This window comes from Geotrypetes seraphini, chromosome 7 (assembly GCF_902459505.1).
Source record: "Geotrypetes seraphini chromosome 7, aGeoSer1.1, whole genome shotgun sequence".
Taxonomy (NCBI): Eukaryota; Metazoa; Chordata; class Amphibia; order Gymnophiona; family Dermophiidae; genus Geotrypetes; species Geotrypetes seraphini.
The window spans coordinates 83,725,919-83,744,570 of NC_047090.1; the positions used below are offsets into that span (position 1 = coordinate 83,725,919).

At 44.1% G+C, this 18,652-nt stretch overlaps 1 protein-coding gene and 1 long non-coding RNA gene across 3 annotated transcripts in view; one reads left to right on the forward strand and one right to left on the reverse strand.

Moving 5' to 3' along the window:
* Positions 1–18,652, forward strand: part of LOC117363805 — a 136,986-nt gene that overhangs the window by 107,761 nt on the left and 10,573 nt on the right. The window lies entirely within an intron of this gene.
* Positions 1–18,652, reverse strand: part of HEATR5A (HEAT repeat containing 5A) — a 257,530-nt gene that overhangs the window by 67,691 nt on the left and 171,187 nt on the right. For both annotated transcript variants that reach the window (XM_033952160.1, XM_033952161.1), the window contains 2 exons: positions 7,597–7,665; positions 2,294–2,473 (listed from right to left, as the gene is read on the reverse strand). In XM_033952160.1, coding sequence (XP_033808051.1) covers positions 2,294–2,473; positions 7,597–7,665 — 249 coding nt within the window. The remainder of the gene's footprint in view (positions 1–2,293; positions 2,474–7,596; positions 7,666–18,652) is intronic.

Here is an 18,652-nt window from a genome sequence, read left to right on the forward strand (position 1 = left end):
TACAGAATAATCTTGTTTTAAATTTTCTTTTAAGACTTAGGGAGGAAGTTATTAACATGTTTTAAAACAACCTGACTTATCAGTAGGCCATGTTGATAACTCTGCCCAGATTTGCCTTTCATGAGAAATCATTTCTGTTACTTTTGGTTTACTATGAAATGTACTCGCAGATGCACATTTAGACAGATGGGCCTTTCTGTTTTGCTTCCCAATAAACAACCTTGAATTGTCCAATGTGACACGGATAAGAGAACATAGACTGAAGCTGAGGGGGGACAGGTATCAGGAAGTTGTTTCACGCAGCGAGTGGTGGACACCTGGAATGCTCTCCCAGAGGAAGTAATTGCAGAATCCACCGTTCTAGGATTTAAGGGTAAACTCCTTAAGAGTGGCATAGAGTGATACGGGTAAGGGTAAATTAGATGCACATCTCCCTTAAGAAGCATACAGTGATATGGGGACTAAAACTATGCCAGGGTATACCTGGAAGGGCCTCTGCATGTGCGGATCACCGGACTTGATGGACCCAGGGTCTGATCCGGAGATGGCAATTCTTATGTTCTTATGTTCCCCTAAAGATGTAAGATCTGTAATGTAAGAACATTTACCTTAGAGAAGTCTATTTATCTACCCAAGGCACTGTGATTGCAATGTGTATCGTAATATTCTTTAGTTGAGCTGTTGCAGTTGTGTTTACATAGAAACATAGAAACATGACGGCAGATAAAGGCCAAATGGCCCATTAGTCTGCCCATCCAAAGTAACCATTATCCCTTTCTCTCTCTGAGAGATCCCATGTACCTATCCCAGACCCTCTCGAATTCAGACACAATCTCTGTTCCCACCACCTCTTCCAGGAGACTGTGCCACGCATCTACCACCCTTTCCATAAAAAAGTATTTCCTCAGATTACTCCGGAGCCTATCACCTCTTAACTTCAGCCTATGCCCTCTCATTGCAGAGTTTCCTTTCAAATGAAAGAGACTTGATTCATGCACATTTATATTATGTAGGTATTTAAAGGAAGAAGGTGTTGATGCCCATGTACAGGTCATTGGTGAGGCCCCACTTGGAGTATTGTGTTCAGTTTTGGAGACCGTATCTGGCAAAGGACGTAAGAAGACTTGAAGCGATCCAGAGGAGGGCGACGAAAATGATAGGAGGCTTGCGCCAGAAGACGTATGAGGAGAAACTGGAAGCCCTGAATATGTATACCCTAAAGGAAAGGAGGGACAGGGGAGATATGATTCAGACATTCAAATTCTTGAAAGGTGTTAACGTAGAACAAAATCTTTTCCAGAGAAAGGAAAATGGTAAAACCAGAGGACATAATTTGAAGCTGAGGGGTGGTAGATTCAAGAGCAATGTTGGGAAATTCTACTTTATGGAGAGGGTGGTGGATGCCTGGAATACGTTCCCAAGAGAGGTGGTGGAGAAGAAAACGATGACAGAGTTCAAAGAAGCGTGGGATGAACACAGAGGATCTAGAATCAGAAAATAATAGTAAATATTGAACTAAGGCCAGTACTGGGCAGACTTGCACAGTCACAGTACTGGGTAGAGCTTTGAATTCTTGCTCAGAAATAGCTAAGAAGAAAAAATTTAAATTGAATCAGGTTGGGCAAACTGTATGGACCATTCAGTTCTTTATCTGCCGTCTCTATCATATCGCCCCTCTCCTGCCTTCTCTCCAAAGTACACCGATTGAGATCTTTAAGTCTGTCCCCATTCGCCTTATCACGAAGAGTAGCCTTCCTCTGGATCGACTCCATCCTTTTTATATCTTTTTGAAGGTGCGGCCTCCAGAATTGTACACAATATTCAAAATGAGGTCTCACCAGAGTCTTAGGCAGAGGCATCAATATCTCCTTTTTCCTACTGGCCATATCTCTCCCTATGCAACCTAGTATCCTTCTAGCTTTCACCGTCACCTTTTCAACCTGTTTGGCCACCTTAAGATCATCACATACAATCACACCCAAGTCCCGCTCTTCCGTCGTGCACATAAGTTCTTCACCACCTAAACTATACCGTTCCCTCTGGTTTTTGCAGCCGAAATGCATGACTTTGCATTTCTTTGCATTTCTTAGCATTTAAATTTAGCTGCCAAATTTCAGACCATTCTTCAAGCTTCACCAGGTCTTTCTTCATGTTATTCTCACCATCCAGCATATCTACTCTATTGCAGATTTTGGAATCACCCGCAAAGAGACAAATCTTACCCCACAACTCTTCAGCAATGTCACTTATAAAAATGTTTATGGTGAGTCTATATATAGTTATATGTACTAACCTCAGCCCATGCTTTTAACACTGCCAGGATTTCCATAGTTGAGGCACTCTCATTATATAGTTGATTATTAGCTTCTTTTCCAGCCTGCACTTTGCTTAGGGATGCCACCAGCAGCTGGTGAACTCTTCGCAGATCATTAAGGTCACTTACCACACCACTTGCAATCCAGGCACTGCAAACCTAAAGAGATGTAAAACCAGAGGTTTAAAGGGCAATACTATAATCTAGATGTTAATTTTTACATGCATATTGCACAATGTGACTGTAAATGTTTAGAATAGTGGTACATATGACCATAAATGCAAACATCCTGCCTAAGCATTATTCTGCAAATACCTGCTTAACTTACATAATGTGTATTTGCAAGAGGCAGAGCACAGGCAGGACACAAAAAGGACTCCCACTAATTTATGTAACTTACAGAATATTATAAATTACCTGGATACTTGCTGCATTTAGTTCTATGGATGGCCTGAGGAAAAATGGATGAAGTATATGAAACTATCAGGGGACTATATTGAATAATAAAACACATTTTTTTGTAAACTCATTCTTTTCTACTGAGATAGCTAAATTATTGAACACCCCTTGTAGTATTCTATTTCAGAACCCAGGCACTTAAATTCTATAATAGAATAGGCTCCTCTTGTGCTCCCTTGAGCAACCTTTATAGAATCCTCAGTCAACTTTGGGCATGAAAACTTATGCTTGTTGAAATGTGGTGTAAAGTGCAATCAAAACCAGTGGTAGTTGGATGTGTAAATTATCTTTTTCTATAAAACCACACCTCTTATTCGCCACCCATGTCACTCCCCTGGCCATGTCTCCTTTTGAATTGCATGCAGGAAAATTTAGGTATACAATGTTAGGTATGTTGATACTAGGCTATGTTGGTTCATAGTCAAAAATGCGCAGGACAATCGAGCACCGACAATGCGGAGCAGACAATCGCGTGCCGGACTTAAACTTAATTTTAAAGTGCTCCAAGTGGGGGTGCAGTTAAGTTAGTACTTTGCGCTGCTGTTGGGTGGGGGTGTTGGGGGAGAAGCCCCCATAATAGAGGGAAGAGGCGTTTTTCCCTTTTTTAGGGAAAAATGTCAATTTCCTCTGTAATGTGGGGGTCCCCCCCACACACCCCTAACGGCAGCAGTACTAACTTAAGTGAGGGGGTTTCCCCCCCCCCATCCTCTTAGGGCACTTTAAAATTAAGTTTAAGTCTGGCACGCTGATGTCTCTGCACGCGATTGTCTGCTCCGTATTGTTGGTGCTCGATTGTCTCGCGCACTTTTGTCCCGTCACTGGCTATGCTACGAGGGGTGTTCAATATAATTTATCTACCTGAGATGAAAGAAAGTAGCAAGTGTGTTGAAACAAGTATGTGCTTGCTGAGACATGTCTCAAGGTTATTCATGCATAGTTGCAGCTCAGTGCAAGTCTAACATTCTAAGAGACAGGATATCAGGAGAGTCCTCGTGCAAATCATTAAAAACTGCTAGATTAAGAGCAAAAGAAGGAAAAAAAAAAGCTAAAGGAGATCCATGAACGCATGACTTCAGTTTTTGGTGAGTTTGCCCCATCATTCTACAAAGTAAAATTTTGAAGCAAGCAGTTTAAGTGGTGTAGAGAGTCCACTGAAGATGACCCTCACACTGGATGGCCTATGGAAGCAACTTTGACAGAAATGTGCAAGAAAGTTGAGGATTTAATTTTGTCAGACAGACAAATTAAGATTTCCTGAATAGCTGAAGAAATGGGCATCTCAGCAGGTAGAGTTTAGAAAATAGTTCATGAAAAGTTGGGCATGTCCAAGGTTAGTGCAAGATGGGTTCCAAGAATGCTGACGCCATGCCAGAAGGCTACGATTCTCCAGTGCTGTCAGGAGAACTTGAAGATGCTCTATGAAGACCAAGTGAATTTTTTTCATCGTTTGGTGACTGGAGATGAGAGAAAAATCTGCAGGCAAAGTCATGGCAACTGTCTTCTAGGATGATGAAGGACTTTTGCTTCTGGAGTTCATGCCACACAAGACAACCATAACCAGGGAGAGTTATGCAACACAATGATCACTTTGTGGGAGTAAATCAAGGAGAAAAGACGAGGAAAACTCATATTAGGCATGCTGCTTCTTCACGACAATGCGCCAGTACACATGTCACAACAATCACAGGCTGCCATCCGAGAATGTGGGATTCAGCGGCTGAACTATTCATCCTACATTCCTGACCTGGCTCCCTTGGATTATTTCCTGTTCCAAGTTTTGAAGAACAGGGGTTTTCAAATGATGAAGATATCAAGGAAGCTGCGATGTCCTGGTTTGAAGGTCAAACAGAATTCTTTTAAAGGGGTTACGGTTATTGTAGGAAAAATGGATGAAGTATATGGAACTATCAGGGGACTATACTGAATAATAAAACAAATTTTTTTGTAAACTCATTCTTTTCTACTGAGATAGCTAAATTATTGAACACCCCTCGTAGTATTCTATTTCAGAACCCAGGCAACTAAATTCTTTAATAGAATAGGCTCCTCTTGTGCTCCCTTGAGCAACCTTTATAGAATCCTCAGTCAACTTTGGGCATGAAAACTTATGCTTGTTGAAACGTGGTGTAAATGCTAGTATGCAATCAAAACCAGTGGTAGTTGGATGTGTAAATTATCTTTTTCTATAAAACCACACCTCTTATTCGCCACCCATGTCACTCTCCTGGCCATTTCTCATTTTGAATTGCATGCAAGACAATTTAGGTATATAATGTTATGGAATAGCACAGTGGCTCTCAACCCTGTCTTGGAGGATCCCAGATAATTAGGTTTTCAGGAAATTCCTAATGAATTTGCATGAGATAACAGTATTTGCATGCCTGGCACCTCCATTATATGCAAATCTCTTTCATGCATATTCATTAGGGATATCCTGAAAACCTTACTGGCTGGAAGCTAACTAGCATATATTTATAAAGCATAGTTAAACATTAATTGAGATGATAAAATTGATTATGAATTTATGGTTGATGATGAAAGTCCACATAATTCTTCACCCTACAAATTTATATTAGCGGTGGAGTGGTAAGGCTGAGGCCATAAAACATTCAAAGCTATACATAGTCCGGAATATTTGGAGGATTTAGGAACTTTATTTCTCAGACACTTTAGTTTAGATTGTGAGCCTATTTGGGACAGAGAAGGAAGTTCTATGTGCCTTCATACTATATATATACAAATGGTTTAAAGCGGAATATAAAAGTTAAAAATGTTATTGTATGTGTTCTTATGTAACCCACGCAGAACTGTGGATGCAGCAGGCTATACATTTTTTAAAAATAATAAAATATAGAAATTTCTGGCCTGAGTTAGTACCTTCAGTACCTGAAAGAACAGTGTCTGCATACAGTAGCTAGGGAACAACTTATAATCCTGTGGAAAATCATTGTTGAAAATGGAGATCAAACAGTTTCAGGAGCATTCATTTGATGAATTCCAGAAGCCTTAATCCTCCCACTAAACTAATCTGATTTTACTACAGGTATATTGCCATCTCCCTAAGAGGGTCCAGAGTAGTTTATAAAAAAATACGGGAACTTCAAAGTTCTACTCCCGCTGGGAACCCTAAGATACACACAATATTCCACTTACTGTGAATGTTGGAACCCTCTAGTTTACTTTGGACACTCAGGATCAACTTACAATCGAAATTCATTGTTTAAAGTTTTCCTTCCACTTTTACCACCTGCATCTCCAAGTGATTAGTCATGAAGCTGTGAACTTAAATTGTCCGCCTGACTCATAGTTTAATTAGTCCAAATTCTGTCATGATCGACTCCAGCAGCTCTTGCATTTCACATGGCACTGCCATCTTTATCAGGGTAGTATATCTGCAGTGGAGGAGTAGCCTAATGGTTAGTGCAGTGGCCCGAGAACCAGGTGAACAGGGCTCGATTCCCAATGCAGCCTCTTGTGACTGGGCAAGTCACTTAACCCTCCACTGCCCCAGGTGCAAAATAAGTATTTGTATATAATATGTAAACATCATCACGTCGCGATCTGCGCATGCTCAGAAGCCCTCCAGACATGATCCCGAGCTCAGGACCTTCCAAAACCCGGACAAACTGTTGGATTTTGGAAATCCATCCGGGCACCCAGACAGTCCTCTAAAAAGAAGACATGTCCAGGTTTTCCTGGACATCTGGTAATGAAGTGGATTGATGAAGTGTGAACGTTATATCGGATAACAGTCAGAGAGGGGAAGAACTGAGGTGGAAAGATTAGACAGTGAACAGTGTTGAAGTAGATGACAAGATTGAAGTAGTGGCCATGCTGGTGAGGAGGGGTAGTGGAGCATTCCTGGAGACTGAATGAGGAGGTTAAAGCAAGAAACAGAGTTAAGGGTCAGAGGGGTCATTAGCATGAATGGAGGAAAGGGAGGATTTTTCAAGAAAGAAGGAAAGCGTATGCTTTTTGCTTTATTATAAACTCAATAAAACGTTTGAACTGAAAAAAAGAAAGAAGGAAAACCAGGAGTCAAAGCCAAGGAAAAGGTTTGAAAAATGACAGTTGCTCAGAGAGTTAGTGGAGTGAATAGGCAGATGTAGTGAACTTTAAAGGAAGAAAAGCAGTGAGACCATGGTAAAAGAAGGGCTTGAAACCTACATGAAGGTGAGAATAGCAGCCCGACATGCTGCTGCGGCCAGCTAAGCAAAGTGTATGGGGGGAAAAGGCAAATTCCATGAAAGAGGGCAGCAAGTGAAGCAGAGTCTTCAGGGAGAAGCCAAGCCTAAGTTAGAGTAAGAAGATGAAGAATAAGGGAGATAAAGAGGTTGTGAATGAAAGCAAGCTTATTGGTGAAGGAACAGATATTCCTCAAGACGCCAGCGAAAGGGAGAGAAAGATGAAGGAGAGGAACAGAAATAAGATTGGAGTGGGCAGGTTGGGAGGAGGGAAGCAAGATAATACATGGCAATAAAAACAAAATACACTCAGGCAGTTTGGAACGGTTGAAAGAAGGGAAAAAAAGTGTTGAAGCTTGACTGCTGAGAAGGTAGAAGACAAAATGGATAGTGACATGAATTAAGCAGAAAATGGGAAATATGGTCTTGAGATATGTAATGGTTTGAGACGGGAAATAAAACCAGGAATAGTTAGTTATCAGGAAGAGGAAGTGTAATGGAGCTACAGGAAATAGAAAAAGGAATAAGTTATGTTGGGATCAAAGACACTTGATGTTGGTCTTGTTTCTTACACATGCCCTGTGGTCAGCAAGAACCCTGTGGAAATTTACAATCTATCATAAACTATGGTTTCCTTGCCTGGCATGCTTTTGAAGTGACATCAGGTGGTGTCTCTGGACTGAAGGCTGGTCTAAGAGCTGCTCCTACCTGAAAAAGAAAAAAATTTGTTATACCACTGAGCAACAATAAATACAAAATATGACCTTTCAAACTTTTTATTTTCACTTCCACAACTTACTGATGATTTTAGAGAAACAAGAATCCTTCTTATAAAAAGAGATTGTAACAGCATGAGCAGGATTTAGGTTCAGGCCTGTATCCACACAGCTAGACACAGACACAAGCAGTAAAGAAAAACTATTGAACTTTTGATAAAAAGAAAGGAATCCTGCACCCTGTTACTTCACTGGGGCAGGTATATAAGTAGCAGTCTCTTTGTTCAAGAAACAAAAATCCTGGTATTTTTTTAGGGCTTGTGACTGCCATGCCCAAACACAGTCTGTAACAGTCCTTGAGTCAGATAAAAAGGGCAAGTCCCATCCAGACCTCAGATTGAGACTCATAGGTAATTCAGCAAAGAAAAAGGTTGGCATATCTCAGCCAATTAGAGTCTCTGGGGTTTGTAGTCAAGGTGCATACAGAAATCACCTCTTCCTTCTTCTTCCCTGGGCCTCCAGACCTAGCTCTGGCCCTGCCTTTTTATACTTTCTGATTCCTGTCCCCCTAACTCCTCCTTCCCATGTCACTTCCCTTTATGGAAGAGCTACCTATATTAAAGTAGCTCTGATAATGTGAGGGGGGAAGTAGTACCGTATTTTCTCGCATATAACGCGCGCGTTATACGTGGTTTTTACGTACCGCGCATACCCTTGCACGTTATACGCGTGAGCGCGTTGTACAAAATTTTTTTTACATAGTTTCCCCCCCCCCGACGTCCGATTCACCCCCCCCCCCTCGCAGGACCGCTCGCACCCCCACCCCGAAGGACCGCTCACACGCACTCCCACCCGCACCCGCACCCCCACCCTGAAGGACCGCTCGCACCCCCCCCCATCATGTAGAAGCTCCTACCGGTGTCCTGCTGCTTCCTCTTGGCGGTCCCGACACCCGACACGATCGGGGCAAGAGGGAGCTCAAGCCCTCTTGCCCCAGCCAACCGCGGCACCCCCGACACGATCGGGGCAAGAGGGAGCTCAAGCCCGCTTGCCCCGCCGACTCCCCGACAATATCGGGCCAGGAGGGAGCCCAAGTCCTCCTGGCCCTGGCGATCCACCCCCGCTAGTTGTTCGGGCCAGGAGGGAGCCCAAACCCTCCTGGCCACGGCGACCCCCTACCCCACCCCGCACTACATTACGGGCAGGAGGGATCCCAGGCCCTCCTGCCCTCGACGCAAACCCCCCCCCCCCCACCGCCCGCCCCCCCCCAAGAACCTCCGACCGCCCCCCCAGCCGACCCGCGACCCCCCTGGCCGACCCCCATGACACCCCCACCCCCCTTCCCCGTACCTTTGTGTAGTTGGCCGGACAGACGGGAGTCAAACTCGCCTGTCCGGCAGGCAGCCAACGACGGAATGAGGCCGGATTGGCCCATCCGTCCCAAAGCTCCGCCTACTGGTGGGGCCTAAGGCGCCTGGGCCAATCAGAATAGGCCCGGGAGCCTTAGGTCCCACCTGGAAGCGGGGCCTGAGGTACATGGGCCCAACCCGACCATGTGCCCAAGGCCCCGCCCCCAGGAGGGTCCTAAGGCTCCCGGGCCTATTCTGATTGGCCCAGGCACCTTAGGCCCCACCAGTAGGAGGAGCTTTGGGACGGATGGGCCAATCCGGCCTCATTCCGTCGTTGGCTGCCTGCCGGACAGGCGGATTTGGCTCCCCTCTGTCCGGCCAACTACACAAAGGTACGGGGAAGGGGGGTGGGGAAGTCGTGGGGGTCGTCCAGGGGGGGTCGCGGGTCGGCTGTGGGGGCAGTCGGAGGTTCTTGGGGGGGGCGGTTGTTGGGGAGAGGGGGGTTTGCGTCGAGGGCAGGAGGGCCTGGGATCCCTCCTGCCCGTAATGTAGTGCGGGGTGGGGGTAGGGGATCGCTGTGGCCAGGAGGGTTTGGGCTCCCTCCTGGCCCGAACAACTAGCGGGGTGGGGGGGTCGCCAGGGCCAGGAGGACTTGGGCTCCCTCCTGGCCCGATATAGTCGGGGAGTCGGCGGGGCAAGAGGGCTTGGGCTCCCTTTTGCCCCGATCGTGTTGGGGAGTCGGGGGGGCAAGAGGGCTTGAGCTCCCTCTTGCCCTGATCGTGTCGGGGGTGCCGCGGTTGGCTGGGGCAAGAGGGCTTGAGCTCCCTCTTGCCCTGATCGTGTCGGGGAGTTGGGACCGCCAAGAGGAAACAGCAGGACACCTGTAGGAGCTTCTACATGATGGGGGGGGGGTCGGGAGGCTGTGGGGGTGCGAGCGGTCCTTCAGGGTGGGGGTGCGGGTGGGAGTGCGTGCAAGCGGTCCTTCGGGGTGGGGGTGCGAGCGGTCCTTCGGGGTGGGGGTGCGAGCGGTCCTGCGGGGGGGGGGGGTGAATCGGACGTGGGGGGGGGCATCAGGCTTTCAGGGTGGGGACAGGACTTCAAGGGGGAGAGGAGAGTCGGGGTTGGCGAAAGGAGAGTCGGGGTGGCCAGAGGAGAGTCGGGGCGGGCGAAAGGAGAGTCGGGCAGCATGCGCGGTATACGGGTGTGTGCGGTATATAAAAATTTCTGTACATAAATTTGTGTTTTTCGCGTGCTATACCCGTGTGCGCGTTTTACATGGGTGCGCGTTATCTACGTGAAAATACGGTAGTGTCTTGTATACTCCCTCACAGAGATTAGCTCGCTAACTGAACATAAAACAAATGCAAGTCCATCCTCTGTGCCCTGATTATGGACTTGTAGAGTGACAGATTGATCTCTTTTTTTTAGTTTCCTACTTTTACTTCTTTTCAATTCACCCAAGCTTGGTTGTTCCTAGGGGTTTTTTTTTCCTGCTTAACCTAATTTGAAAATTTGAGTCTTTCTCCCGCACTTGTCACTTCAAACTTGTCCAAATTAAATCTCATTTTCCACTTCTTTGTCCATCTGCTAGTGCACCTATAATCCAAAGCACGAAGAATGAGTCAAGTCTTCTGATTTCTTCCTTATTGCTTCCATCATTTCACTATGTGCATGGCTTAAATTGGTTACTTCAGAAACTGATTTGCCTTTTCATGGCTCTGTTGCTTCAGTTTTGAGGTGCACAAAGTCTTGTTGAAGCTATATCTAGCTGTCTTTATACATGACAGTATGGTATTTGGTGTACAACCATAAAGTCTTTTTTTTTTTTTTTTTGCATCACCTATTCATAATCTTCATTCATTTTTACATCTTACAACAAGTGTATCAATAAATTGATAATTGAAATTAAGTACATCACTTGAATTTCTTTCATATTTAACAGTAATACATAAAATTTATCCCCTTCCCTCCGACCCTTACCATAACATATGTAATATTTTTTAAAAAAAATATATACAATAAGTGAAATACAGAGTAAATTAATCATTTTACAATATAGACATTACTTAAAATTCTCAAAAATTCATACTTATTAATACCCTCCCCTCATAAAGTCTTAATCAAGCAGCCACACATGCCAAGTATTGTGGGAGAAGTAAGTGGAAGGTGTATGATAGTCCATAGGTTCACTGGTGTTCTTCATCTTTCTTGGCCCATTTCATCCTACTGAAATTCTGGAGACTGATCTTGATTGGAACGTGGTTATGTCACAGACCCCCATTTTGCCAAATGCATCTGGAAGATGCCCTGGGCTGGAAGATGGCAATGCCACTGACCCCTTTTTGTTTCTGCTGCTGCAGCCAAACATGGTAGCTGCTGAGGATCTGGCAGCAAATAGGGAAGGAAAGCAGATGAAGAGACCTGGAAGGAAGGGCCTGGAGAAAGGGATAAAGGAAGAATGAAAGAATATGGCAAAAAGGCAGTGGGAGATTAAAAAAAAAAAGAAGTAGTAAGGGCGAACAGAAAGGGAGGAGATACTTTCAAGGGAGAGATTAGACTCTTGTGTTGTCAATGTAATTCCTCTCTGTCAGTCCCGCAGCAACTTGGAAGAATAGCAGGAATCTGCTGCTTTCTCTGTATCTCTGTGCTATTGTCTTCATGTGTGGTGGCATTTTTAGGAAGCAGGAAAGTGTGTGAATTTTAGATGGACTGGGTAAGTAAGGAACAACAAAAAGGAGAAAACAATCTCTAAAGGCCAGATAGTAGCAGCAGCAGCACAATATGAGATAACAAGAGACCAGCATGCAACTGAGAAGTTTCCGCAAACATTTTTACAGCACTTTACATTATGCAAAGTCATTAAAGGACTCAACATAAGCCATATTTCGGCTGTTGCCTGCATCAGAAGTCCTAAAAAAAATCTATAGGAGGACCAGAAAAAAACACAGTTCCACTAAATGGGGCATTTTCAATCCGGACCACACACAAAAATCCAGTAGCAAACGTGACCATTTTCAATATTGTAAAATGTCTATTTTGGTGGGTTTTTTTTTAATGTGTTTGTGTTCAGTACGTCTTTCTTTTAGAGCCATTAAACCCCCCCCCTCCAAAAAAAAAAAATCATTTACAAAACAAAAATGCACAGAACAGGTCATTAGGATGTAGGAAAGGTCAGCATTCTTAGTAGATTGGCCACACTGATATCCCCAGCAGAGCAGCGGGGCACCCTAGGGGACACTGCCGTGAACCTCACATAAAAAGTCCTAAATATACATCTCATCGTAGTCTCCAGTGTATCCGACTATACACATCAATAGCCCTTATACCATCAGATGATACCTATATGTGGGTCCAGTGGGATTAGGATGGGATTTGGAAGGCTCATAAATTCCACCATAAGTGTGGTGGTTAGAGTGGATTATGGGCCCGAGTCACCATCTTAGGGTTACCAGACGTTCGAATTTTCCCAGATATATCTTCCTTTTGAGGACACATTTGGGGGTCTGTCTGGGTTTTCAAAAGAAATTGCATCGGGAGGGGGCATTCGCGCATGCACAGATGCAACACGGTGACATCACGTGCACGTGCGTGATGTCCTCATGTCGCATCTGCGCATGTGCGGATGCCTTCCTGCCTGACGAACAGGTAGCGGGGGCAGGGGAAGGGGCTGGAATGGGGTGGGGAAAGGTGGAACTGGGCTGGCCTGGGGGAAGTTCTAGGGGTCCGGATTTTACTGGTGTAAAATCTAGTAACCCTACAACAGGGATCTCAAAGTCCCTCCTTGAGGGCCGCAATCCAGTCGGGTTTTCAGGATTTTCCCAATGAATATGCATGAGATCTATGTGCATGTACTGCTTTCAATGCATATTCATTGGGGAAATCCTGAAAACCCGACTGGATTGCGACTCTCAAAGAGGGACTTTGAGATCCCTGCCCTACACAATCTGAATTGCTCACTACACTGCCCACCAATCTACTCTAGGAACCTGCTTGCTGCTCTAATAGGACTGATTATAATATCTGAAGTTGTCATACAGGCAGGTATGTACTGTTTCATTCACATTTTTAGAGGATGGGAGGGGATCAGTGGGGGAGTTTGTGCGTGGGGAGGGAGATCATGCTTACATCTCTCCAGTGGTCATCTGGTCAGTTTGGGTACTTATTCATTAAAACAGGTCTAGCCATAGATGCACAAATGGTGCCCTAAATGTATACTTAAATGTTCGATAATGGCAGAAAAATGTCCAAGTCGTGAGCCTGCCCTAGTCCCCCCACACCAAGCTTCTAACACGCTCCCTTGAGACTTAGATGAACTGCAGATGAACAGCGTAGAAATCTGGCTAGAAAATAGCGAATTGGAAGGGTTTGGTGAGAAAAAGTCCATCTGCCCCTTTTTGAACTTTTTTCTTTTTTGATAATGAGCTCCATAAACTGTAGCAACAGTCATAGTAATCAGAAAAAGGATTCAGCAGCACTCCTCCACAAAATCATTGGCTAAGCAAGGGAAGTGTGCCTTTGGGCACTGCTACCAGCATACACTTTACAACTTGTTAGTCTTATTCTTAAAACTCATTTTTGTCCTGTTTTATTTTTAGATTTGTCCTCTGTTTAGGCATAACAGTATGGAACTTTTGTTAAACATAGAAACATAGAAATAGATGGCAGATAAAGGCCACGGCCCATCCAGTCTGCCCACCCTAATGACCCTCCCCTACCTTTGCCCTGTGAATAGATCCCATGTGTCAATCCCATTTGGCCTTAAAATCAGGCACGCTGCTGGCCTCAATCACCTGAAGACTATTCCAGCGATCAACCACCCTTTCAGTGAAAAATAATTTCCTGGTGTCATCTCGTAGTTTCCCGCCCCTGATTTTCCACGGATGCCCTCTTGTTGCCGTGGGACCCTTGAAAAAGAAGATATCTTCCTCCGCCTCGATGCGGCCCGTGAGATACTTGAACGTCTCGATCATGTCCCCCCTCTCTCTGCGCTCCTCGAGCAAGTATAGCTGTAATTTGTCTAGTCGTTCTTTGTACGGGAGATCCTTGAGTCCCGAGACCATCCGGGTGGCCATTCTCTGAAATGACTCCAGTCTTAGCACATCCTTGCGATAATGCGGCCTCCAAAATTTCACACAGTATTCCAGGTGGGGTCTTACCATGGATCTATACAATGGCATAATGACTTCCGGCTTACGGCTGACGAAACCCCTGCGTATGCAACCTATGATTTGTCTTGCCTTGGATGAAGCTTGCTCCACTTGATTGGCAGTCTTCATGTCCTTGATCACCCCTAAGTCTCGTTCTGCTACCGTTCTTGTTAGGATCTCGCAATTTAGGGTATAAGTCTTGCATGGATTATGGCTGCCCAGGTGCATAACTTTGGCACTGAAGCTGAGTTGCCAGTTCCTAGACCAGCGTTCCAGTAGGAGCAGGTCGTGCATCATGTTGTCGGGCATTGAATCTTCGTCCGTTGTGCATTTGCCCACTACATTACTTAGTTTGGCATCATCAGCGAATAATGTTATGGCTGTTTCCTTTGGCCTGAAGAACTTCCTTCATGTATGCACTCATCAGTTGCCTGGATTTTGTACACATCAATTTTTGCATGGGATTTGATGAGATCCACAGAAATGAAAAACTGGTGAGATGGGTAGGGCTGTGCTGCTTTCAAAACTGTAAGCTCTAGCTATATCACCTCAGGAATTAAAAGCCAGAATAATGTCAGAATAATTTATAAAGAAAAGGAAGAAGGCCCAAGATCAACTAGGAGCCTTGACATACAACGAAGAAGTTATTTTAGGTTTTATACTCCTTATCCATGATGACCATGACTATTTCTATGTAGTTTTTTTTTTTTTTAATTTATTTTAAGATGATTACCAACCAAACTAGTTGGCAATCATTTTCTTCTGGTACAACTGCAGAGACAAATTCTATATCTGATGTTTATCAGGCACTCAGATGTTCAGCGTATGCTGGTGTGCCTCCCTCCCCCCTCCCCCATAAATGTGGGAGTGACTAGGACCCAAGAATAAGATTAGGGATTAAAACCTGAAAATTTAAATCCAAGTTCTCTCTGCCAGATTCCCTATGGGATGCTGTTCACATCTTTTCTTCTTCTACAGTCCTGCAATTTACTCAATTACAACCATGTTTATATGCAGCAAATTATGAGGGTAATGGCAGCTTTTTTACATTACATTACATTAGTGATTTTTATTCCGCCATTACCTTGCGGTTCAAGGCAGATTACAAAAGAGAATTTCTGGACATGCCCAGAGGTGTTACAGAGTAGAGCGGGTTGCTTCAGAGGATAGAAATGTTTCATTCAGTGTTAGTCTTCATGGATTTCTTGAATAGCAAGGTTTTTATTTCTTTTCTGAAAGTTTTGTAGTCTGGGGTTGCGATTAGTAGATTAGAGAGTTGGTGGTCTAGTTTTGCTGCCTTTGTGGCTAGAAGAACAAACAAAACTGCAGACTGTGTACAAGATGCAGGCAAATTTATTGTACCAAAATTAAAATGCAAAAAATATATAATAAAACCCTTTTACCAATCAAGGGACCCAACACGGTCCGTGTTTCGGACAAACCTCCGTCAGGGGTCCATGGTAAATAAGGTCTAAAATATACCACAAAAAAAATTTTGGAGATAACAACAGAATGCCTGTATGTTTAGTTCGCTGAGAATCGCTGACAAAAGTAAAGCGTCTCAAAAATGGCCATCGTAGTTTTTTCCATTTGATGTCTCTGATTGGAGGGTATGTGAATGGTGTCTGGGTTCTCCTGTGGTAGTTTGGATTAGGTGGTTGTTCAAGTAGGCTGGGCTGTCACCATTTATGGATTTAAATAGTAGACAGTAGAATTTAAATAGTATTCTTGCTTGAATTGGGAGCCAGTGTAAGTCAAGGTATGCCTAGGTGATATGGTTGTGTTTTCTTAGTGAATAGATTCATTCAGGGCTTTGTTTTGTACTATTTGTAGATATTTTATAATTGTTGCGGGGCAGGGGAGATAGAGGATGTTGCAGTAGTCAAGGAGACCTAGGACTAGGGACTGGACCATGAGCTAGAATTGTTTTCTGTCAAAGAATTTTCAAACTTGCCTTAGGTTTCTCATGACCGCAAATTATTTCTGAATTGTTTTGTTGATTTGTGGATGCATGGTGCAGCATCTGTCTATCGTCATTCCCAGAAGTTTTAGAGTGGGTTGAATGGCGTATGTGATTGAGTTTATTACTAGGTTTGTTATGGTTGGGGTTTTATTTTTTTTTTGAGAAGTATGAATTTTGTTTTGTCTGGGTTCAGTTTTAGTTTGTGGTCTTTCATCCATGTTGCCACTGTTTCTAGAGTTCTGTGTAGTGTGTCTGTCATGGTGGGCGTTGGCTGATCAAAAGGAAGGAGAATGGTGATGTCGTCTGCATAGCTATAGGAGGTTAAGCCTATTTTGTCTAGGCAGGTGCCGAGGGATGCAATGTAGAGATTGAAGAGTGTTGGGGATAATGGCGAGCATTGGGGTAAGCCACAAGGGTTGGACCATGGTTTTGATTTTTCATTGTTTGTCTTTACTTTGTAGGTCCTGGATTGTAGGAATCCTTGAAACCATGTGTGTACTTTGCCTGTGATTACTATTGTAGCTAGTATTTGTAGCAGGATGTCATGGTCTACCAGGTCAAATGCTGCGGTGAGATCTAGTTGTATAATCAGCATTTTTTTGCCTGTGCTGAGGTGTTGTGTAGCTGTGTCCAGAAGGGAGCCTAGTAATGTCTCAGTGCTGAAGTTGGTTCTGAATCCAGACTGTGTAGGGTGGAGTAAGTTGTGGTTTTCTAGGGAGTTGGTGAGGAATTTAGCTACGAGGCTTTCCATTAGCTTGACATATAGTGGAATTGAGGCTATGGGTCTGTAGTTAGATGGTTAATCTGTTGCTCCTTTTGGGTCTTTTAAGATCGGGGTGACGATGATTTCGGAAAGGTTTTGTGGAAAAAGGCCATCTGTGAGCATGGTTTGTATCCATTGCATGAGGAGAGTGCGGAATTTTAGGCTGGAGGTTTTTAATAGGTATGGAGGGCATTGGTTGAGGTTGCAAGCTGTGTAGCTGTATTTTTTATAGAGTTTGTTAAGGTCGGACCATTGTATTGTGGAGAAGTGGGACCAGGTTCTATCTGCTGCAGCTGAATCTTTTTCTGTGGGGGGCATTGTGATCTCTTCTAGGTGGGTTAGGGTTCCTGCGAAGTTTGTCCTGGCAGTTGTAATTTTGTTTTTAAAGTATTCAGCTAAAAGGGTGGTTGAAGGGGGAGGATTGTCGTTTTTGGCTAGGTAGGGTTTGGTGTCTGTGAGTTCTTTTAGTAGTTGGAATAGTTTTTTTTTGTGTCTTGGGCTTCTATGTCTATTTGGTTTGTGTAGTATGTCTTTCTTTTAGTTTTAGTTTGTATTGTTGGTTTAGTTTTTTCCATTCCACTCTTGTGTGTTCTTGGTTACTTTTTCTCCATTTTCTTTCTAGTCATCTGCATTGTCTTTTGAGTAGGAGTAGTTCATTGTAGATCCATGTATGGGGTGGACATTTTGTCTAGTATGTTTAAGTTTAGGGAGTTTTTGAGTAAGATGGCTAGACCTCCTCCTCTTTTTTTTCCCTGCAGACCACTGTTATCTTGTATCCCTTCGGGCAAACTTCCGTTATCCTAGGGTCCGAGTCTGAGGTTAGCCAGGTTTCAATGAAACCTGCATTTAACTTGTAGATTTTAGGATCTTGATTATTACCCAACATACCACTCTCTGGGTGAAGAAGAACTTCCTGGCATTGGTTCTAAACCTATCCCCTTTCAGTTTCTCCGAGTGCCCCCTTGTACTTGTTGTTCCCCACAGTCTGAAGAATCTGTCCCTGTCTACCTTATCTATGCCTTTCAGGATCATGATACAAACTTTCAAGATCCTGAAAGGCATAGATAAGGTAGACAGGGACAGATTCTTCAGACTGTGGGGAACAACAAGTACAAGGGGGCACTCGGAGAAACTGAAAGGGGATAGGTTTAGAACCAATGCCAGGAAGTTCTTCTTCACCCAGAGAGTGGTGGACACATGGAACGCACTCCCGGAGGTTGTGGTGGGGCAGAAGACACTACAGGGATTTAAAGAAGGTTTGGATAAATTCCTGAAGGAAAAGGGGATTGAGGGATACAGATAGAAGTAAGGATAGGTTTTTTAGGGCAGGGAACACTTGACAGGTCATGGACCTGATGGGCCGCCGCGGGTGCGGACCGCTGGGTGCGATGGACCTCTGGTCTGATCCCGGTGGAGGCAACTTCTTATGTTCTTATAAGAACATAAAAATTGCCATACTAGGACAAACTGAAGATCCATCAAGCCCAGTATCCTGTTTCCAACAGTGGCCAACCCAGGTCCCAATTACCTAGCTAGATCCCAAGTAGTAGTTCCATAATTTGGGTATTTTTACCCTCAGATTGAAGAGGTATTCCCAGGGACAAAGACATGAAACATAGTTTTGTTTATTCAAGTCTTTATGTGTTGTTTTTCCTGAAAAATGTAACTGCAGAAAAAAACAGACACAAATCTCTGTGATAATTATTTTCTTAGGCAATAGTAAAAGCAAAGCTACTGGAAACCCTGAGGGGTTAGAT